This window comes from Berghia stephanieae, chromosome 7 (genome assembly GCF_034508935.2).
Source record: "Berghia stephanieae isolate SIO BIC M18660-M18661 chromosome 7, UCSD_Bste_1.3, whole genome shotgun sequence".
Taxonomy (NCBI): domain Eukaryota; kingdom Metazoa; phylum Mollusca; class Gastropoda; order Nudibranchia; family Aeolidiidae; genus Berghia; species Berghia stephanieae.
In genome coordinates this window covers 31,110,892-31,135,046 of record NC_088366.1, presented here as the reverse complement: position 1 = coordinate 31,135,046, position 24,155 = coordinate 31,110,892, and the positions used below count along the sequence as shown (strand labels likewise).

Sequence of the window (24,155 nt, the reverse complement as noted above, 5' to 3'; positions counted from 1 at the left end):
CCCTCAGTTTTGCATGTTATTGTTGTTGAACACAAGCACATATTTGTGGAAACATTGTATCATAAATTGATGAATTTCTACTTTTGACTGGTCTACATTAAATTTATGTAATCCTCTTTGGCATAAAGAACAAGCTATTTCTCAAAATTTGAAATCAAAATAATGTTGGAAGCGCGTAATGTTCACTTTCATTTGTATTCATCAATAACGTATATTGATTGTTATAAAATGTAAACATGTCTGTCGTTCCTTCATATTCGGATTCTGTACGAACATCATATAAGTTTCAATTAACCGAACATTCCATTTTAACAAATTCTTTCAAAATGGATAAGCGGAAAATCATATTTTTGATACTATAATCATATTTAGATTCCAATACTTACTAGTTATCGATTTTAATATAGCTGTAATAAGTGAAATTCTTTCCTATTGTTTTAAAATTCGTGAAAAAATATATTTTACTAGGACAAAATGATCCAGAGGTTCATACAAATTTTTGCAGCTGTACATTGTGAACAGCTGAGAAAAATCCGACCATTGTATCCCTTAGTAGATATTTTGGTATTCATCTTTTTCTTGGGATCATCCTCCGCAGATTACCTCCCTTTGTTGATATTTTACATCTCCTTTCCCCTTCATCTAATTGTTCACATTCATCTTCATCATCATTTTACATGTACATTCATTAATCAAGCTTCTAAAGAAATCATCCTGAATCAATCACTATAAGGTCAGTTTTTAGAATATCTAACTACTCATCCTTTCCGTTTCTTGGCTACTCTTATTCACTGCTGATAATAATAATCATTAAATATTTTTTTGGACCCAGAATTCACAATCACTCTCTAAAAAGGTAGATCTTGCCATATAATAATGCCCCTGCTGTTATTTTGGTGTAAATTTTCTCTATTTTTTGTTGGCCCCCACTAGCGTTGTCTGAAGATTCCATATGATTGTCCTTTCAGTATAGTTGTCCTTGGTGGTTACACATACTTTTGTCTGTAGATAGGTACGATTGATCAAGTGAGTAGAGCAGTTGAATAGTTTTCCTAAACGCATACCATCGTAAAATTATCCGTATGGTTTGCTTGGTTTTGGCAATCCGTGTCATTGTTTACCAAATATAATGACGACACGGACGGTCCAGTCAGGTCAAGGGGTGTGGTTATGTTCCCTTCACTACAAGTCTGTAGAAGGAACAAAATTTACGTCACTCAGCTTTGTGTTAATTGTTTTAGACGGTCATTATGGTGATGTTCTCACTAAATTCAATCAATCAGACTATAAAAGTTCAGGTTATACACAGTTGTGCGTGTTGGTGCCTGATATGCGGCTTTCGGATATTGTTAGTATTTTACCTATATCATCAATACATACCATTATGAGAGTTGGGGTGACGTACTTCCAGGCATAGACGAAGATGGTAGGTACTTTCTTGCCAATCATTAATTCTATATCGTTACAGAACATGTCACTGCCTATAAGATCATGAGGAAATTATGAAAAAAGAAGTCATATCTGTGATCTATTGACTCAAACAGGAATTATGACGGGATGGTTAAGTGTTGATAAATGAATTTATATTCAGAAATACGAAGTAACAAATTCGGGAGCAGGTACTGGCATAGCGACCAACTGTTCAAAGAGCTAAAACGGGATACAATAACAGGTGCTACTTTATGACCCTTTATAGAGTATAGTGGATAATTATAAAATTAATGTAATTTAAACTGAGACTGCCGAACGTTAAAGCTTACATTAAATACACTCTATATGTCCGTTCCCTGTTTTAATTCGCCTGTTAGAGACAACGCTGTTAACGGCAAGTCACTCATTTTACACCTGAGTACGGTGAAAGAATATGAGTAAAGAGCCTTTTCCAAGGACTCAACTCGAACCCAGGAGCTTTCGATACGAAAACTAGTGTCATACGACAAGACCACATAGCCGTACTTTCCCTCTAGATTGTCAAAATGGGACCGTCCTGATTTTATCTGGCTGGTTGGTCGCTTTTCCAACTGGTACAAGATACAAATCTGACAATGACAAGGTGTGTACGAAACAATGCCAGACAAAATAGTTGGGAAAATGCAAGAAAAAGAATATTATCCCAAAGATTTCCCTGCCTCGACTGATCCCAGTCAAGGCCAGGCGATTATTTAGCACTAACACTTGTGCAGTGCCCATTAGCACATATAGACCAATTGTTAATCACAGTTTAGTTGAGAAGGTTAATGTGTAAAATGTACTATCCAAGTACAGAGAGATCTAATTAAAGAATAATTGATTTTTTCTTAACTAATGGCTACAATATTGCATTTTTACCATAAATCCATGCAACTACAACACATTCCAAAGCAGCTTGAGGGAGGAGAGTGAATGCCGCAACGTACCAGTCTACCAATGTGAATAGGTATATACCATTCTGAAGACAAAACGTAATTATTGACAATGAGATGATCGTGAATGGCATAACGTACCTGTCAAACAATGTTAATAAGTCTATATAAAGGTAATTATTGATAAAAGGAGGAACATTTTGTTGTTATGTAACTTATCTAGAAATGAAGTGAGTAGGAAAATGCCAGAAGACAACATAGAATAAAAACTTCGCGGCGGTGATGGGGGCTCGAACCCGCGACCTTACTAGTACGACAATTCCGCCTGGCCGGGGAGATCATGACTCTACCGTATGAGCTATCCACGACCCCATGTACGTTATTTACAGTGATCCAACGCGGGCCTCGGTCTAATCTCATAAGAGGTCGATTGGAAATGGCTGGCATTCTTCCTGATTTACCAGTCTATTGCAATTTACTTGTCATCCCAATCCCAGCTCTTGGTGTCGTCTTAGGGGATGACCTCTTGGCCTCTTGTCCCCTACTTTTCCTCCGGAGATATTTTTACAGATGGTGATATGCCGTTTATTGTAGCCAAAGTATTTCAATTTCCTGTTTAAAAAAATTGTTTTCAATAATTCGAATTCCGGACGCAGGTTGAGAATATTGCAGACTCCTCATTGGTCTTTTTGTTTCCAGCTTATTTTATTCATGCGTCGAAAACTCCATTTTTGAAATGCCGCTTTGCACCTTTCAGGTTTTTTTATTTTTATTTTGCGCCCATGTTTCTAAGCTAAGCCGTACAAGGCTGTACTCTCATCATTGTTGGCATTTGTGTGTGGTCCAAAGTAAGGATGGTTTTTTGTTTTCCAAAACGTATTGATAGTTCATTTCTGGTTCGGACTTCAAGATCATTTAAGCCATTTGTAACTACTTGTGTCCTTAATATTTGTAAGATTCAACTTGCTCTAGGCTATTTCCATCAAACTGTAAAACCGCCATTAGGCCTTATTTCTCGTCATGACCATCACTTTTTAACATTCATGGCTAACCCCATTTCCGAGCTGTTGTTTTTGACCTGACTTGTTAATTCCACCAGTCTTGCTTCATTTTCAACAAGCAACACTGTGTCATCGGCGTATTTTAAATCATATATATATTTTTCCACCAATATGTATTCCTTGTAAATGTCGTGTCTTACGGAATGTAAACTCTGAGTAAAGCAAGCTAATATTTATTTCTGCGTTTCAATGTACATTTGCCGGGCATTATTTAGGCAAAACATTGCTTCTTCATACTTGATGCGCATTTTAAGTCCATTAGCAGCCATATTAATTCATCAAATTTGCAAAGACTTTACCCCAATTCTGTCTTTTATTTGAGTGAAAAAATAACCTGACTTGAGGTTTAAAACTTGTATTTTCTTGTTGCTGTTGTATTACAATATAGGATAGAGGTTTCTGTCTATCACTCTTACAATTTTCACAACTGTCTGTAGCCTAAGCATTTACTATCACAAGAAAATCACTCACCCTAGCAGCAAAGTTCAATGAAAGCAACGTCATGCCAACCATGTATAGGACAGAGATAGTCTTACGTCTTCTGGTCACAAACCTGGGCCACACGTCAGCCAGGGTTGTCAGTACAGTCTCAACGTAGGTAAACTTATTGGAGAAAAAAACACACATTACCATATTATGTAAACATGAGTGGGTTGGAGATCGCCAAGTTGGTAGAGCCCTGGTTCCGGACCCGGGTACAGAGAAAGGTTTTATTTCTGACTCCATCTAGAAGTAATTGGGTAGCAGATCATGTTAGATTGAGTGGGATATTCTTTGCGACAGATCAGAGTCCTGTACAAATCTAGTTATCGATTGCTACTGTCAATTTGGTGCTACAGAAAGTGAGCTAAACTTCGATTCTATAGGCCTTATGCCTCCTAAGGACTATATATACATATATTTATATATATATATATATATAATATATATATAATATAACATATATATGATATATATATAATATATATATACATATATACATACATACATACATACACACACACACACACACAATATATATATATATATATATATATATATATATATATATATATCTATATATACGTTGTCCGTTCAATGAATGTGATGATATGTCGATCAACTCAAAATTTACGATTCAAGCGGTGTTAAGTCAGGATTTGGAAAACGAAGAAAATCGGTTTTAAAGTGAAAATGGTCAAAATGATCAGATTTCAGTTTTTGGTAGTGTCAGAAATCACAATCATATAAAACATAATAATTCCTCATAAATATTTGCAATATAAATTTCAAAATGCTACTATCAGTGACACATTTAAAATTAGAGTTGACTTTCCCTCAGATAGCCACCCTTTCCAACGATCAATAATACTGAGTCATTTCCTCCACCAAAAGCTTGTAAGATGTCATAGCAAAGGGCGTGTCTTCATCTATCTCAGAGAATTCATGGCTGATTCCACAGTTGCATGGTTCAACCAATAATGAACTTGAAAACTGTAAACAAAACTAGCATTTTCCCTAACAGCTTTACAAATGAAAGAATCTGGTTGGTCAGAGCTGATCACATGCGCCTCTCGACCATTAAAATTCCCAGGCTTCGGATGGTCAACGAAGTCTGCATGGCAGTGCGTGCATGCATGTGTTTGAGTGTGTGTTTGTGTGTGTGTGTGTGTTTGCGCATACATGAATTATAGCACTAGTTAAGTCTTTACAGTCTTTAAACAACTTATTCTGGTTAGCAAGTTCTGTAGCTAGTCCTATGTTATTTTTTTCCCGTTATCGCAGGCAGGTTTCTTAACAATCTATGATAATATTAGATAGATGCAATCGATCAATATTTAATTTGTTCAGGGCTTGCTTTCCCGAGTCTTGTATAATCTAATGGGTAGTATGTGGTTCGCATAACTAAACTGTCATTTTTTAGAGGGCTAATAATCAGTGCATATCGTTTATACGTATTCTATCAATTATCCAAGGTCGGTTGCTGGCTGTTTGCTCAAGGCGACATGAACGAAAACACAGTATCTCATCGAAATCAGGTGTAAACTGAGTACATGGTCGGAAACAGTGTTGTCTGTGTCAGATACAAATGTGACGTCGCCCAACAGGCATCATGTCTCATTTTTATGTTGCTATTGGTTTAGGACCACTCTTAAGTGCCTTGAGCACACTGAATGGATATTGCGATTCATGTGCGGCTATGTGGCCACTCGCTTTCGGATCGGAAGGTCTTGGTTCGAGCCTTGCTCGGCGCATAGTTGAGTCCTTGGTGAAGGCTCTTTATTCACATTCTATCACCGTAGTCAGATATAAAATGAGTACCTGGCCGTTAACAGCTTTGTCTCTGTCCAAAATAAAATTGTAATATCGCCTATCAGGCGTCATGTGCCGTCCTAAATGTTAAATGTTGATGTTGGCCAGGGACCCCTTGTAAAGCATGTTGAGCTTAAGTTTAGTGGATATTGCGCTACTATATTATAAACGCTCAATTTTTTTTCATCAATGTTCTAGAGCATTTAATTTTTTATAATGTTTGTTATATTATTGTGTGTAAAGGAGGGGGGGGGGGGGGGGCAAGTGTGGTTTTAATTTTAAGGGGCGGTTTGGGTCTAATTATTAGGAAAATTCTTCGAAAAATTGATTTTGAGATTTTGGTGGAAAATAATATTTTCTTATCCTAGAAATAATATAAGTGGTCCAAATTCTTAAAGTAGACTATAAAGGCACGAAAAACACAGTCGAAAATGGTAATACAGGTAGTAAGAAAAGTGTGGAAAACGGGAAGCTATTTTGTGCGGCTATGTGGTCTTGTGGTATGACACTCGCTTTCGGATCGGAAGGTCCTGGGTTCGAGCCTCGCTAGGCCCATAGTTGAGTCCTTGGAAAAGACTCTTTATTCACATTCTCTCACCGTACTCAGGTGTAAAATGAGTACCTGGCCTTTAACAGCGTTGTCTTTGTCCGAAAAATTGTAATATCGCCTAACAGGCGGCATGTCCCGTCCTACATGTTAAATGTTGCTGTTGACCAGGGACCCCTTGTAAAGCGCTTTGAGCACATTTAGTGGATATTGCGCTATATAAAAGCTCAATTTTGTTTTGTTTATTTTGCTATTTTCTCAATATGTCATTTTTCTAAGGGTATGGGATACTGTGTCAAACGTTTCTCAGAATCTATTCCATGAAATTGTCTGAAATTTTCCACAGTCATCACAGAGATAATGTATTGTGTCACCATAGAGAGATTTTTTTTTGATAAGATATGTGAATTTTGAATCATAATCCTAATTCTGAATTTTTAACATCAATGTTGTCATAACATTTTGATTCTCAACTTTGTAATGTTCTAATAAAAATTTCATAAGCGAAAGACGTAAAATCTCTCTATGGTGACACACTATGGTACAATGTTGACAAGACGGAAGAATATGGAGGTCATTCCTTCATTGTTTTTGTGGAACGTTTGCCACGAGATTGTTATATTTTTTTATGTCAGACCCCCAAATTAGGTCGCAAAATGGGTATCAACACAGATAATTAAAAATTTTCACCATAAATGTTGTTTGTTAACCTATAATGACGATATAGAATGATTAAAATCGCCGAATATTGGTAATTAAATTTTTTTTAGAAAAGACCCAAACCGCCCCTTAGCATTTACGATGGGCCTATGTAAAACATGTCCCTTTGTCGACCTTTCTCTACTTCAGAGCAAAATTGTCCATGGATAGTATCGGTATAGATCGTGTCACTTTTTTTCTCAGTGCATTGAGATTTATGAATATCATTTTTAAATATCATGGCAACAGCAATTAGACAGTCATATACAATTTCTTCCTTTGAATATCAACGGTGATAATTGTCAAAATGTAATAGAATGTATAGAAAATCCAACCTCAATGCACCACGTATCTGCTCAAAAGACAATAACATAGGCTGCAAGTTGAACTGCTGTGTGTGCGCGACTGTGAATCTTATTTATAGCATCATGGGAATGCTTTGTGTAATATACTTATTGATGATTAATATCCATTTAAGGAAAACGAATATCAATAAAATCTATATTTATTGACATTTTCTTCATCCGTATCGTTTGATTACAACAAACCTGTTCTTCCAATGATAAAACTGATATGGTTTTGACTTTTGATTTACCCCAAGTCAGGCCCCAAGGTGTGCAATACTAAATTTGCCGACTCGATCTCATTATTTTAGCAGTAAAGAGCATAAGTTTTTTGCGAGGGGAGGTGGATAGCCGTAGTTCCAAAACAGAAGAAATCAGTCTTTTATAGATAGTAAGCAGATGACGTCACTCAGGCCATTGTTATAGTTCTTGCCATCCGCGTTTGTGAGTTGTTCTCACTAAACTGTATTAAACAGACTATAAAAGTTCATGGTTACACAGAGTTTGTGTGTTGGTCCGTTATACTTCCAGATGGCAATGTTGTGAACTCCTTGGTCAAGCGCATTCTATCTATACAAAATATTAAAGGCGGCCTGTCCTGCTTCGACTCATCGGGAGTTCTCATACCCCACCCTCACCACATTGTCGCAAGTTATCTCGCCTGGCTTGGGCAACAAGAAAAAGAGAGCCGTCTGTGATGACGCACAACCTTCGTACAATATGTACCTCTAGTAAGACAGGAGAGATGCGCGAGTGTCAACACAAAATCAGCAAATGATAACATTTATGATGGAAAACAGTAAATTTGGAAAATATAGAGCGGCATAAGGCAACTTCGCTCAATAGACCGACGGCCAGTGCAATTATCTGTAAAAATCATTGGTGGTTCAGACAAATGTTTGGGCCCGATAGTCGAAAATGTAACCAGCAATGCTCCACACTCTAACAGAATACAGATATGACTAAAGTTTTGAGGCTTGAAGCATGACGAAATTAATATCTAGCAAAAATAAAATGGAACAGAAGTTTCAATCTAATGTCCAGAGACGCGATCTGGACGTTTTGGTCTTCATTGTCTCGTTTTGTCGTGTTTTGTTGACAAAACAGAAACCAGAAACGTTCACCTCATCTGATTTTTGTATATTAAATCGAAGCCTCCATTCGTCCCTCAAATATCACTCTATTAAAATTACCATCATCTTGGCAAAACTCTCAAACTTGGGACTTCCAAAAGTCTCAGATGTGAGATCTTTTGACAAGATGATGGTCATTTTAATCGGTCGATATTTGAAAGACAAGTTATCCGGCAAAAATTTTAAAAACATGTTTTGTTTTTTTGGCGTATGTCACTATATTCTGACCTTAAACATTTTTCTTTATTTGGCCAGATGGGTACAGAAGAGAACATAGAACGGTACAACAATGAGTGCCTAATGCCTGGGATTGGACGACACGAGGTCATGGACTAATCCCAAGACACAAATTTATATGGAAGGGCACAGCATTGGGTGATCTACCTCTGGAGCCTGAACAACACCAATTCATGGACTATTCCCAGGACAAAAGATACATGGAAATGTAAATAATCTGCATGGGGCCTGGGCAAGAACATAATAAAACTTCAGAAAGTCCCAGATTTGAGAGTTTTTGACATGATGAGGTTCATTTTAATCGGTCGATATTTAAAAGACGAGTTTTCTGGCAAACATTTTTAAAACGTGTTTTTTTTCGGAGAAAACGTATATATATATATATATATATATATATATATATATATATATATATATATATATATATATATATATATATATATATATATATATATATTCTGACCCAAAAAATCTTTCTTCATTTGGTCAAAAATGATTACACCTAACATCGAATAATTAAAATAACCCTCAACTTTTCGAAAAATTATTCTCAAACCCCAGTATTCAAAGAACACAAAGCGGGGCCTGGACGATACCAAATCATGGACTCATCCCAGGACACACAGGTACATGGAAGGGTAAAACATTATGTGACCAACCGCCTCCACACTGTATTTTCTCGGGGTGGTTCATTTCTTAAATTTGAATTTATAGTCAGATTAAAAAGATTATGATAAGTCTATCGCATCGTCTTATTGAAGACAATGACACATTTTCTAAAATTAAAAAAAAGTGTTTTATTTCTAGTCATTATAACTTTCATATCCCTTTTTGACAAACTTAATACCGTTATGAGGGATATGTTGCATATACGAATACAGTCGAATGGCGGGCACAGCAACTATGACTCACGGTGTTATGTTGGTAGTTTGTCGGAATGAGCTGGGTCATACAAAATATTGACTTTTAATTCAAATCAGTAAGAATAACAATGTTTTCTATTTTTACAAGTTAAAAAAAACTTGCTATGCTCAGTAAGGTTTTTATTTTAACTTAAATCATATATGTTTAGATAACATTGAATTGTTATGCACCAATTTTAACTCGATACCGTTTAGGGGGGGGGGATTTGTCACAAATGAGCAACCTGGCCCAGAAGGAAGTCAACGAGCTAACATTTGGTTTCTCTCTGAGTCGCCGAAAACCAACAGCAAATTTATGAGTGACGTCAGTTGCGATGTTTTACAACATACCTGTGAGTCAAGACCAAGAGTAAACAACATGAGGAAGAACAAGAATCCCCACAGTTGTGGGATTGGAAGGTAGGAAATGGCTTGAGGGTACACGATGAAGGCAAGACCAGGTCCTGAAATGAAAATATTTGAACAAGTTTAGAAGAAATTTGGGCAATTGGACATTCCATACACCGGGCATCACAAAACAGTAGAAACGTTTTATAATTTAGCTGATTTTACATACATATTCTAATTTAAAGAACACTCGTTGATTCCATCACCTAGGTATCTTATGAACAAATGTATATAATAAGATTCATGAAACAAACGTCTGATTTCATGACGAATCATCTATGGTGTGTAACTGCTCAATTTGTGAAATAGTCCTGCTCTACAAAATGAAATCAAAGTCCCTAAAGCCTTGTGCGTCGTCTTGACTGAAAGCTTATCATCATTAAGTGCAATAGCAGAGGAATAGATAAGTATATAAGGTTTAAAAATTCAAAAACAAAAACCCTGAAATAATAGTGTTAACTTTTTTCGAACAAACATACACTTGAACTATTTTATGCATAGAGATATACATGTCGTATATATGTATACGCGCACACATGACACACACACACACATACACACCCACAGACTCTCCTAATATATATATATATATATATATATATATACATACATACATACATTGTCAGATCAAAGGTATTTGATAGATTTAAACATATAGATGAAAATTGCAAGGAAATGTCCAAAGGAGATTTTTTTCTCCACAACAATAATTAAAAATGTGAAGTCAAATATGCGGTGTAACTGTTTTGGCGATGCAATACATTGACTTTGATCGCTATTTGAAGAACGAGTTTTCTGGCCATTCTTTTAAATACGTGTCTTTCCAGAGTAGGCAATTAAGTGGTTAATTATAACATAAAAATACGACTTACCAGACTTGGCAAAGTCTGTGATGGGGACACCGGCCGTATAGGCCATGTGTCCCAAGATGGTAAAGATGGCAAAACCTCCAAAAATACTGGTGCCTTCACAGGCAATCGTCAAAAGCACAGAGTCTCTGGCGAGGGCAAACATGGAAACTTACTTTGAAAAGGTAGGGTATATTTTGAGGAATAATGGTCTTATAGTCATAAGCTCATCAAGCTGCAAGGAGTCTATCTCGTTTTCTGTAAGTATTCCGTGCTACCTTTGTGCGCTTATTTGCACGTTGTTTACTTCCACTTGGGTAAGCAAGAGGTATATTAAGTTTAAATAAATAACATTACAAAATAGAAAAAAGTAAATAAATTTATAATGAATAAATTAAGAATTAAGAAATAATCTTTAAAATATCAATAAATTTTATTTATAAAATTTTGTTTTTCCCGTCGTCGAGTAAATGGCAAAACCATAGTTTTTCTAGTCCAGTCCATTTCATACTCTCAAATCAATTTTATACTTTCCAACTTACTTCGTCGTATATGTAATTTGTTTGATTTCTCCACACCAAAAAAAGGCCGTGTAATTTGTAATTCGTATACCGCTCGTTCCAAAAACCATACCAAGTGAACTGCCGTACTCTGAATGGTCATGTATTTAAAATTTTGGGACATCGCGAAATCCCAGGTTTGACAGTTTTTGCCAAGATGAGGGTCATTTAAATCGATCGATATTTGAAGGACGAGGTTCCTGGCCAATTTTCTAAATGTGTGTCTTTCCAAAGTACGACAGTTGACTGGTTAAAGATTTCACGTATAACTTGTTAGATGTATTCAAATGTACCTACTTCATACAGTTATTTCTGAACTTATTGTAGCTGGCCATTGCGATAAGACTTCCCCATCCAGGACCAAGGGAATAAAAAACTTGGATGGATGCTTCGACCCAGGTCTGAATAACAAGCAATTTACTAAATGGAAAGAGAGAAATGAAGAACAAACAATTTACGGAATGGAAACAAATAAATGATGAATAAACTCTTTACTGAATGAAAACAAGGAGATTAAGAACAAATTAATGAGAAGTTTTCCAATGAGATTAATCAAGTAGATCAATACTATTTTCACCATATCTCATCAGATGACAAAAATATTTTTTCTGTGTCGTCTTGGAAACCGATCTAAATCAAATAATTCAAAATCAATACACAAACAGGTTTTTATTTGTCATAAATCGACAACGTTGGTTAGACCTACAGTCGAGGCATCCCGGTCCAATGACAGAGATGCGAAATGCTCATAAGTCAAGTAAATCATAAATTGATACTAGACCTAATGCAGTCTGGTGAGATATTGCCTTGACATTACGTCCTAACTGAAAGGTCACATAAACACTAATTTTCAGACGATAATCTAGGTGCGCGACTCTTGAATAAAATGGATATTAATGTACAGTTACCGAGTAAGTCACCTTACATCTCAAAGTGAGAAGGCTTATATAAAAAGCCAGGTATTTTGTCACAGTACGCCGGTGATTTAACCACTTACCTGAAATCAGGCATGATATAAAAGTAAACGCCATCTCCAGCACCAGGTAAGGTACAACCCAGAATCAGCATAACTGTAAGGAGGATGTAGGGGAGAGTGGCTGTAACATAAACGACCTGGAAATAATGAGAGTCGATTGCATAGTATGAGAATAATCTGGAATAAAAACCTGCCAAAATTTAGAAGCTTGTAGCCATGAGATACATGATGCAAGTCTGTACTTGTACTACAATCAAACCCATTTATTGAAAGTTATGTAGGTACACAATTAATTTTTCGGGAAAATATGTGGGTACTTGTGACATTTGAACTCCACGGTTGTCTTAATCAACGCACTGTTTATTTCCATATCAACGATTTGAACGTAATTCTCAAGTTTTGTTGCCATCTGTAGAACTCCCATTTTGCTTTATGACTAAGTGTAGCCTTTTCCTCCGTGGTCCAAGATATTTTCTAATGGCGTAAATAGTGATTCAATACTATACATTTTTAACTGTAACTGTTTAACTCTGCTCTTGTGTGTCATGATCTATTTCAAACCCTTCCTAACTTTCCCATGATTTTAAATAACTTAATACATACTCTCTCAGAGTGTCGCCCCATTCCTTTATGGTTTTATTATCTCAGCATAATTAAAGGCCATCTTCTATAATTATAAGAACGTCCAAGTATGACACTGCATAAATTACGTCCAGCCGATAGGCGTGAGAGCCATATGGCGAATAATTAATCGACCGCCCATGATCCAAGGGCCATAATAAAAGTATCTTAGGATTACACAAGACTACCTGACGCCAGCCACGATGACGTACGCAGAATATGATTGGTCTCGAGAAAATCACCAGGCACATCCTGGCACTGACGAATCCTGGAACATCATTGGTTTCTGGGATTCACTAATTCCAGTCATATCTCTATATAAGCAAAGACTCTGCTGATTCTCTCTCTCTCTCTCTCTCTCTCTCTCTCTCTCTCTCTCTCTCTCTCACACACACACACACACACATACACATTCCATTTTTTCTATCACCAACATGCTATAGTAGTGAACTCGATATTCTATTTAGCGGGAAACATTATGTGGACAGGGATCGGGGTACCGAGTAAACATTCATTAGGGTACCGAGTAAATGTCCATTTGGATACAAGGTTGATCCAGAGTTGAATCTATCACTCGATCCGCTGGGACAACCGGATAATGGAAAAGGCTCATCCACAAAATGACCAGACAGAAGAAATCTTTACGCCGCCACCAGTCACATCCAGATAAGGACAGATAAGGACCCCATTAAAACAAATTGAGTAGCCTACGATAAGGGATGAAATTAACTACCCATAGTCTAACTTTAATTAATTAAAATGTACTATTATTCTTTGGAAAATTATGTGTTAACGTGTTATTGTGTGAGGCAATTCTGTTGATTTATATTAAAGTATGTCTACTTTAACGGGGATTAATACTTACCTTCTGAACATATCTATTCTTATACAACCACTACTTCTGCTACCTACAGCTTAAACTTAAAAATTTTCTTCCTATCTGTCGAGTTGTCAGGAACTTTAACCCGACTAAATCAGGTTAAACGTGGCACCAGATAACTTTTGTCTATGGGAAAACTATCTGACTCCTATTTGTCTATTCCTATTTGTCCTGTGTTGCTGTTTTTGGTTTAGACCCATTAAAAAGCTCTTTGAACCCATTGAAATCTCGATGGTCGTATTTCTTATATTATTATTTCTATATTCACGTTTGGGAGTTCGATTCATCCGACGTATTCAAATTGCGCTATGTAACAGCTCAACCTTACTGCATTTTTTGGGGTTGAGAACGATGATATCAGAGTTCAGGTTAGATAAATATCAAATGACGCCCTGTATAGGAATAAGAATGGCCCAGTGTAATGATATATTTCAATCGCCTCAACTTTCCCAGCCTTAACTTTCCCAGGATTGGAAATAAATCAATACATAATCTCAATAAAAATATCGCAGCGTCGCAATGTGTTAATCGTTATCGCCCTTGGCGCAATTAAAAAGGGCCATGTGTTATGTCAACTGCATTCTCAATTAGGTGCAAACATGTGCGAAATCGTCAATGGTAACGGACACATAACCGATGTAATTAGAAATTCACCCGAGTACAGACGCTACTGTTACGACACCCAGAACACGATTGGTCTACAGTAAGCAACCAATAGTAAACCAGGCAAACCTAAATACTGGAATATTGTTGGCTCCTTGAGATTCTCCAACTCCCGAGAGAAACACTTATAAGCTAGGACAGCGATAAAAACGCTCTCTCTCCCATTTCATCTACTTAGAGCTCAGTGTTCACAGTAACTCGATAATTCTACTAGCAAAAACACGTGTGAACGTGGGTCAGTAATAGACTTACATTGTGTTACCATTAATTACTGCCAAATAAACTAGTATGTGTAGGAGTGATATTTAATATTGTGTTTCGCTGGCCGTAAGTAGACACAACAAAAAATAACAGAAATCAATACCTCATGTTATTAACAGTAATTGACACTCGTGTTATTATAAACATTCATTCACTATCTTTATACACACACACACACACACACACACACATAATATATATATATATATATATATATATATATATATATCTGTATATAATATTGTATATATATATAAAATATGTATTATAATATTGTATTATATATAATATTATGCCTTCCAAATGAATGAATTACCTTGCGCGAACTACATTTACCAATGTGCTATCTCAAATACTCGATAGTTCTATTTAGTATTTATATGCATTGGCTATTATGTTCTCATTGATACATATCTTTACCCATTCCACTAACTCGATGTGTCCCGTCAATTAAACTACTGATTAACACGTATAATGTCAGGTGATGTCAGGGGTATTAATTGAAATCCCTCACGACCCCACTATTCATAAGAATATTAAAATGTTTCAACCTAGTCAATGATTTGCTCCGGTATATTCACAGATCGGTTATTAACAAAACCTGCAGCGGTTATTAACCACATCTATATCGGGGTACTGATTGAACCTACATCCTATGACGGACCAAGCCGAACGGCCAACCATGCAACAGGTCATCCAGAACTTGGCTGCAAAATGAGACAGAGGGAAAACTGGCAAGCGGTCGACTGAACTACTGAACCAGAGCGGCTTCTGTCTGCTATAACGGAAAAAAACTTTCGCGCCGCCCAGACTCCTCTAAAGTTTAGCCCACTCAATAACGAAATGAATAGTTTGTGATACGGGATGAAGATTAATTACTCATATGATAAATTTAATGAATTAAAAAAACCAGCACTATTATTCTTTGGCTAATTATGTGTTAACTTGTTATTGTATGAGGCAATTTCTTAACGGTGATTAATACTTAACTTCTGAACCTACCTATCCCTATACAGCGTGCCAATACTCTACCACTACTTCTATATATCTTTAAAACTAAAGCATTCTCTTACTATTTGTCAAGTGCCAGGAGCTTACCCGACAGTAAAAGGGAATTAAAAGCGGGACCAGACACTAGTCTTTGGGGAAACTATTTGACTCCAATCTGTTTACTCTTACTTGCCACCCTCGTACATAGACGTGGCACCCAGTGACCAACAAAACAACGATGTTTTTCTGAACTGACCAATAAATCGTCGGAATGTTTTCTCCGGACACTAGTCACTAACATGGTGATGATGGTCATTGGGACGTATGAGATAACCACAGCTGGGTCATGAGGAAGTCAGGGATGTCAAAAGTTCGAAAGACAAATTTCTATTAATATACCTATTATGCTTTTTATTATGGATGGGTCTTTTTTTAATGGGAAGATGTTGCAAATGTTGGGGATGGGGATGGGGGTGGGGGAGAGGACAGAGGAGGGGGTTGGTTAATGGGAAGCTAAGAGGTACAATAATATCAAAATAAGGACGGCATTGTCACACCACAAAAACAGCAGTAGAAGTGATGCGACTTGGGTTTCATTGCTGGCCAATTTTCTATAGAATGTTTCCAGGCGACTTTCCAACCTACAAATGACACCCAAATAACAAATGATTTGACACGCTTGAAATTGGTCTATAAGACGAAGAAAACAATCTTAAAGTCAATAGAAAAGCACCCATTTATCCTGGTTTTATTGATGATATGCGTGTAGGAAAAATACTCACAAATGCAGACAAGAGCAACATTTTATATATGACGCGGCAAAACGCTTGTATTGTAAGACGACGCAATAATTTTTTATTTCCGATAAAGACAAAGTTATTACCTGCTCGGTGATCAGTTTACCCCCGAGTAGGGCGAGGGAATGTGGGTAAAGGGCCTCTTTTAAAAACTCCACTTTGCGCCAGGGGACACAAATCAGGGATCTGCATGTCCAAATGCGATTGCCATATATAACTCAAAACCACAAAGCTGTACATAAGAATTCCCGGGTCGCAACGGAACGATCGTTACATCGCGCGTTTGAGTTTCTCTGGTGGCGGCAGAGTCCTCTTAAAAGTTCTTTATTCCAATTTTCTCACTAAACTCAGGTATAAATAAGTGCCAGTCCGTTCTGACTTTCAACAAGAAATAATCACAAAACCTTATGTTTTTAGGATATTGTGATATTGTGTTTAATTGCTCTCATGGTCAAAACTGTGAGTTTTATACAGGATTAGATGCGCTATGTGGTCTTGTGGTATGACACTCGCTTTCGGATCGAAAAGTCCTGGGTTCAAGTCTTGCTCGACGCATAGTTGAGTCCTTGGAAACGGTTCTTTACTCATATTCTCTCACCGTACTTACGTGTAAAATGAGTACCTGGCCGTTAACAGCGTTGTCTCTGTCGTAAAAATTTCTAATATTGCCTAACAGGTGTCATAACTCGTTCTATTTTACCTGTTATTGTTGGTCAGGGACCCTTTGTAAAGCGTTTTTTGGATATTGCGCTATGTAAAAGCTCAATTTTATATATACGTTGTCAGGTTTGTAATTGATAACTTTCACTCAAGTCACTTACCTTTCCACTAGAGTGAACACCCTTGACGATTGCTAACAGCACAACACAGTTGGCCATGACTAAAGCTAATGACAGATGCCAGGTCAGACCGCCAAACTCATCCCAACCTCCTGTTATCTCCAGCACATTGTGGCTAAAAACGATGAGACAAAGAAAGCAAACCTTACAAAAAATAACAAATTATGTGCCAACACTCTCAATAGGATTACATTGCGAGACACTGGTTCTGAAAATCAAAAATTTAAATCAAGATATTATATATACTTTTTAATTAGTTAAAGCATATGCTCAGCTGGACATCAACCTTAGCAATCCTAAGAAGGATAGAATCATTCGACAACTATTGCAATAGCGCAAAAGGCATGATTTGAACAGACCAGATGTCAACTGAAGAGATTTACAGAATTGTTGTTTCTCTAACAGAACCACAGGAATCCCTCCTTTTCACAGTATTAAAAAAAGAAAATTGTCTTGGTTTTAGTCAAATGTTTCGCTGTGAGATATTGGGAAAACCCTTTATTCAAGAGACCTTGGAGATGGGCAGAAGGAGAAGATGGAGAACAATACGTTGGATGAACAAGGGGTGGACAAGGATTGGCAGTCCAACTCTGTTGAGGAATGCTGATGACAGATCTGAATAAAGAGTTCTTACTGTAGAATCATCTCTCATGTCTCTTCTACGGCCATCTCGGTCTGCAGAATGAGGTGAAGTGAGGTAAGGTGAAAATAAATTATTTAATTGAATAGAGGAATTGTGTTTGTTCAATTTAAGTGACGATGCAACATTGACAAAACCCGTAATGTAAGGGACCATGGAAGGGTGCAAAAGGAGAGGACGGCGAAAAAATACTGGATGGACAATTTAAAGGAATGGTCAAGGATGGACAGTCCGACAACATTAATGAGAAAAGGTGAGAACTGATCTGGATGTTAGGTTGATTGGAGTGGCGGGGGGGGGGGGGGGGTTCTTGTGTATTTTTTTTCTGCCATATCGACCACTGTGTCATACCTTTTCAAATCATCTTACACTCGTTTATGCTCTCTAATTTGTTACATTAAAAAAGCTTGACGATAACCCCCCCCCCCCCTTCTCATTCGGCAATCCTCCCATCGGTGGATTCACCCATTGAACCTTCCTCTGGCCTCACTGTTCTTAATGGCCCCGATAACCAGCCAGTCACCATTGGTGGTTTGGGAGTCCCTACAACAGCCGGGAATCAGTCTGGAAGCGATCAATTCACCCCACCCACCAGCGAATCCACCCACGTGATGGATAATGTTGGAGCTATCCACCCCCCCCCCCCCCGTTGGAACCACAACAACCACCGGCTGGTGGTTTGTGTCCCCCCGACCATCCAGTTGCGCAATGCAGAGGAATCGATCTGAAGGCAAGGTCTCAAGTTCATCCCACTGCGAAGAACGTCCGACCGGTCCCGTTGAGTCGGATGTACGTCGCTCCATGCGTAGTTTACGCTTGAATATCACTTCAAAGACGATGAACGTGACCGTGACTATGACCGTGACCCCGAGTATCCGTTTACCGCTTTCTCACGACGTAAAAGAACTGGACTCCTAGTCCTGGCAAGTCCCCAACACTCGACCTGTTTATCCAGACCTGTCTTAGACAGATCGAGGCACTGCAACCCACACCTATCAAGAGGTCTAACCTCACCCGTCTTGCATGGGCTGCCGTACGATCTTAGATCACGTCGAGACATAGTGATCAAAACGGCTGATAAAGGAGGGGCCGTAGTTGTTTGAGATGTTGAGCTCTATAGAGCTCAGGGCCACAGGCAATTGAGTGACCAGATATTTTATGAGAAAGTGACTTTGGACCCAAGACTTGCTAACAACACCAGAGTCCACCAGACAATCTAATCTTTGGTATCTCAGGGGGAATTACCAAGTAAAACAGAGGTCCTTAAACACGACCCCAGCGACCTAGGTAATCCATGTTTTTACATGCTCCCCAAGATACACAAGATCCTGGAATTGTCTGACCCGACACCTGGTAGGCCGATTGTGTCGGCTATCTCGTGTCCCACCGAGAATGTATCGCAGTTCCTCGATGCGGTATTTCAATGTATAGTTCCTACCCTGCAATGGTATATCAAGGATACTAACCATGCTCTTGGTGTCCTTGACGAAATTCGATTCCAGGATAAAGGTCCACAGCTGATTTTCACCAGGGATGTGAAGACACTGTACACGTCCATACCGCATCCTGACGGACTGCGTGCCATCAGGCATTTTGTCGATCGCCATCCCTTACCAGGCATCTCCAGCAACAGCATTGTGCGTCTCACCGAACTTGTGCTCACACTCAACACTTTTGAGTTCAATGATGTATTCTTCCATCAGATCTCAGGTGTTGCGACAGGCACCAAGATGGGTCCCTCATATGCTAACCTCTTTATGGGCTACCTTGAGGAAACTTTCTTCCGTCAGTACAGTGGACCTGCCCCTGGGCTGTTCAAAAAGTACACAGACGACTGTTTCGGCATTATGTCATTGACCCACAGCCAGTTGAAAGGGTTCATCGTAGCCACGAACTCCTTCCACCCGTCCATAGAGTACACTTATGAGATTTCAACCTCTGAAGTGAACTTTTTGGACATCAAGGCTGTATTGACCAGCACGGGAGTACGGGACCACTGTACACTACAACGAAAAGGACAGTCACAGCTACCTGCTCTATGGGTAATCTCATCCGGTGAAGTGCAAAGACTCCACCCCATTCAGTCAGATACTCCGCTTGCGGAGACTCTGTCTGGAAGATGAAGAATTTGCGCTTCAACGTGATCGCATGCTCGATTTCTTTAGGGCACGGAATATCCCAAAAGGGTTTTGCATAAGGCTGTCCGGAAAGCCAGCCTCGTGTCGAGAGAAGCAGCAATGAGGCCTCGCAATGCCAGGAAGCAGGAGACGCAGCGTCCCATTTTGGTCCTCACGCTTCACCCCCATGCCAATCAGGTTAGAACATCCTATTGCACAATTATGGGATCCTCCAGGCGGGCCAAGACACCCACAGAGTTTTCTCAGAACCCCCGTTGGCAGTATACCGACGGGATCGTAACCTGAGGGATCTCCTTGTCAGAAGCCGCCTGGAGCTCGTACCCACGGATGGGCCTAAAGCCGGATCATGCATGCGACCCCGATGCAAGACTTGTGGGCACCTGTGGGAGTACGACAGTCAGTTTTCCAGACAAGATTTGGGACATCAGGCAGCCGTTTACTTGCACTGACCGTAATCTAGTCTATGCCATTACGTGCTCCCTGTGTGGGATTGCTTACGTTGGTGAGACCGGAAAAAGGCTGGGTGACAGATTCGTGCAGCACTTGCGCGACATATCGAACTGCGCAGACACAGCAGTGGCCAGACACTTCAATCTGCCGACCACTGCGATGTACAGTGTGTGCCTGTGTGTGTGCTTAGTTTTTGCCATTCGGACACTTCCGCCGGCCGACGTAGGGAAACTTACCTGATCAAGTCGTTGGGAAAGCTGACTCCACGCGGACTCAACACCAGTATTGACCACCACTAACATCCACTTCGTATCCCGCTGCGCAACAACCTCTTTATACAATCTTTGAGCCTTTAAGATGTCAACGTCAACCATATTCAAAACCACTGCTGCTCTTACTGCTGCCACTACAACTACTGCTGCTGCTGCTGCTGCTGCTGCTGCTGCTGCCACTGCTACTTCTACTACCACTACTTCTACTACTATTCATACTACTACTACTACTACTACTACTACTACTACTACTACTACTACTACTACTACTACTACTACTACTAATAATAATAATAATAAATAATAATAATAATACTTCTACAACAACACACAACTACTACTACTACTACTACTACTACTACTACTATTACTACTACTACTACACAACACACACACAACTACTACTACTACTACTACTACTACTACTACTACTACTACTATAACTCTACCTACCTATCTATCTATCTATAACTCTACACTCCTATCTATCTATCTATCTATCTACTGATTATCTACCAATTCATAGTCATCTCCCTTCCTAGCTATCTCTCATTGTGTCTACTCATCCACTTATTTATCCATTTATATACATATAGACCCAGCCATCACCCTGCTGTTTACTCATCCTCTCTCACCCCCCCCCCCCCTTTTTTTTTCTCTTTCTCTCTTTCTCTCTCCCTCTCTCTCTTTCTCCCTCTCTCTCTCTCTCTCTCTCTCTCTCTCTCTCTCTCTCTCTCTCTCTCTCTCTCTCTCTCTCAATTCCCCCGGTCCGCATCTTCCCTCCCCACTCCTTTTTTCCCTCCCCTCTTCTCTATCTATCTATCTATCTATCTATCTATCTATCTATCTATCTATCTATCTATCTATCTATCTATCTAGCTATCTATCCATCTGTCTGTCTATCTATCTATCTATCTATCTATCTATCTATCTATCTATCTATCTATCTATCTATCTATCTATCTATCTATATATCTATTTATCTGTATATTCCACTTTACTATCAAATTGCTATCCGGCCGTTCGTCTTTTCTGTTTGTATTTCCTTCGCGAAGATTCAACCGTCGCTCATTCAACAACCCCCCCCCCCCTCCCCTTTCGCCGTAACTTTTTCACCTCGCCCCCTCCACCGCCCCTATTGTTCCACTACGGCTTTCTACTACTACTACTACTACTACTACTACTACTACTACTACTACTACTACTACTACTACTACTACTACTACTACTACTACTACTACTACTACTACTACCACCACCACTACTACTACTACTACTACTACTACTACTACTACTACTACTATTAATATGTCTTTTATCTTCCATTATTTTCTGGTAGGTTCTGTTCCCTCACCGCTGACCTTTTCTTATCAATCGAATCACCCCCCCCCCCCCCTTGGGCACCCTACCCACTACCCACGCCACGCTACCATTCATTCATACTGCAACCACCATTGAGTACAGACGATACAGGTTATTTTGCATTATATTTTATTTGTTTTCCTGTTAATTTGTGTATTGTTGTGCTGACGAAGGGTATGTATCCGAAACAATAATAATAATAATAATAATAATAATAATAATAATAATAATAATAATAATAATAATAATAATAATAATAATAATCTTTATTGTCCAAATTAAAGGCAATTTCAATCGAGGTAACAATGCTCAGGGTGGTTCATGGTCTATGAACATCAACACATTACAAATCAGACACAGGCCATACACGAAAACATACACGCTTGCAATTGTTTCTACACATTATACAAAAGAAATTGAGCGTAATACATTCAACCAATACCTACATACATGCAGACTATACATCACAAGTCCATTGCCTTGTTTGTTCCCATAACGAAGCCTCCCATTTTCACTCTTTCGTAGTATTAAAAAAAATCTACATATACAAGTCTAATAATTATTTGTTTTTGTTATACTAATTACTTTTCATCTGTTCATTAGATATAATAAAACTGCGTTGAGGTATGAGGTCATAAATTAAAAATTTGACATCGTCTTAAACGTAATTATTTTGACAATGCTCCTTCAGAGCCACGAGATTCATAGAGAAGGGGTTAATCCGATTTCTATAGCCTGAAGCGGCAAATAGCAATTGCTTACTACCCTTTGACAAGGACACTAAACTATCACAAAGTACTTTCAGTAAGATCTAACAGACCCAGCCACCCAATCACTGCTGGGTGGACAGGGGAGGGGGGGGGGTCAGATAAAAAAACAACAACTCACGACTTCACCTGGTATTGATCTCGATCCTTTTGGGTGTGAAGCTCAGATATCGGGACAGAGAGTGAAGCTGAGATGTCGGGACAGAGATGAGACGAGTCCTTAAAGTTGAATTTTAAACAGAATATTTGAGTCAAAATAGATGTCTTCATTGAGGAGAATGATGGTTTTCTCTTACACTTAAAAACTAACTTAAATCTATTTCTGTTAATTCTGACTGTACACTCCATTTTCCTTGTCTGGTTAATTACGGCATAATACGAGATTGATGGATTGGGGCAGGATTTATACTTACAGCCAAAATTCCTTGGTAGATGATACTCGGTCAATCATGTCAGTCCCATTTCCACCACTAGTCCAATTACCGAATGCATCAGCAGTCTCATTCCCAAGAGCGGACAACGTTGTATTGATTCCAGTGGCGTTACCTTCCAACCCCATTCCTGAAACTGTCGTTGTCGTGTGTTTGATGTTGTAGAATTGGTCAGCAGGTATGCAATTCGGTGTGTTCCAGGACCCGTCACATCTCATCCAAGGAAGGGTGGAATGGAATGTGTTGACCAAGTAGACTTAACACCAAGCCAGGATCATTGCATAGTACCAGGATATCATCACGCTTAATATATTCATTGATACTCCTATACCTGTATAAATAGATGATAAACATACATAAAATATGAACATTTATTTAACGTATTTCTGCATCTGTATCTGTGTCTGTACCATTAATGCAGATACATGTTTGGCTTTGATGCCAGTTTTTCTGACTGACCTAGGAATTTTTGTAGTGGTGGCGAATTTATCGTAATTTTTTCCACGGGTTTTCCACGATGGGTGTTATTAACCGTGTTTCATTTATTCCCGTACAAGCGATATAGCAGAAAATGTCTGTTAGACCCCAACAATATCCTCCACTGCCTAAAGCCATGTATTCTCCATATTATACCTTAGTGCCCTTGGCCTTGAGATTGCCGTTGAGTTAAGAAGGGCATCCGTAGTGGTGTGTTG

General features: G+C 38.6%; 1 protein-coding gene across 1 annotated transcript in view; it reads right to left on the bottom strand.

The window, feature by feature from the left end:
- LOC144976527 (sodium-dependent proline transporter-like) overlaps positions 1 to 24,155 on the bottom strand; it is a 38,915-nt gene that overhangs the window by 4,334 nt on the left and 10,426 nt on the right. The window contains 12 exon segments of the mRNA XM_078920819.1: positions 1,381 to 1,481; positions 2,329 to 2,428; positions 3,875 to 4,006; positions 9,909 to 10,021; positions 10,838 to 10,962; positions 11,671 to 11,793; positions 12,371 to 12,486; positions 17,383 to 17,544; positions 17,912 to 18,075; positions 19,428 to 19,557; positions 20,504 to 20,558; positions 23,443 to 23,791. Of these exon segments, the coding sequence (XP_078776945.1) occupies positions 1,381 to 1,481; positions 2,329 to 2,428; positions 3,875 to 4,006; positions 9,909 to 10,021; positions 10,838 to 10,962; positions 11,671 to 11,793; positions 12,371 to 12,486; positions 17,383 to 17,544; positions 17,912 to 18,075; positions 19,428 to 19,557; positions 20,504 to 20,558; positions 23,443 to 23,791 (1,670 nt within the window).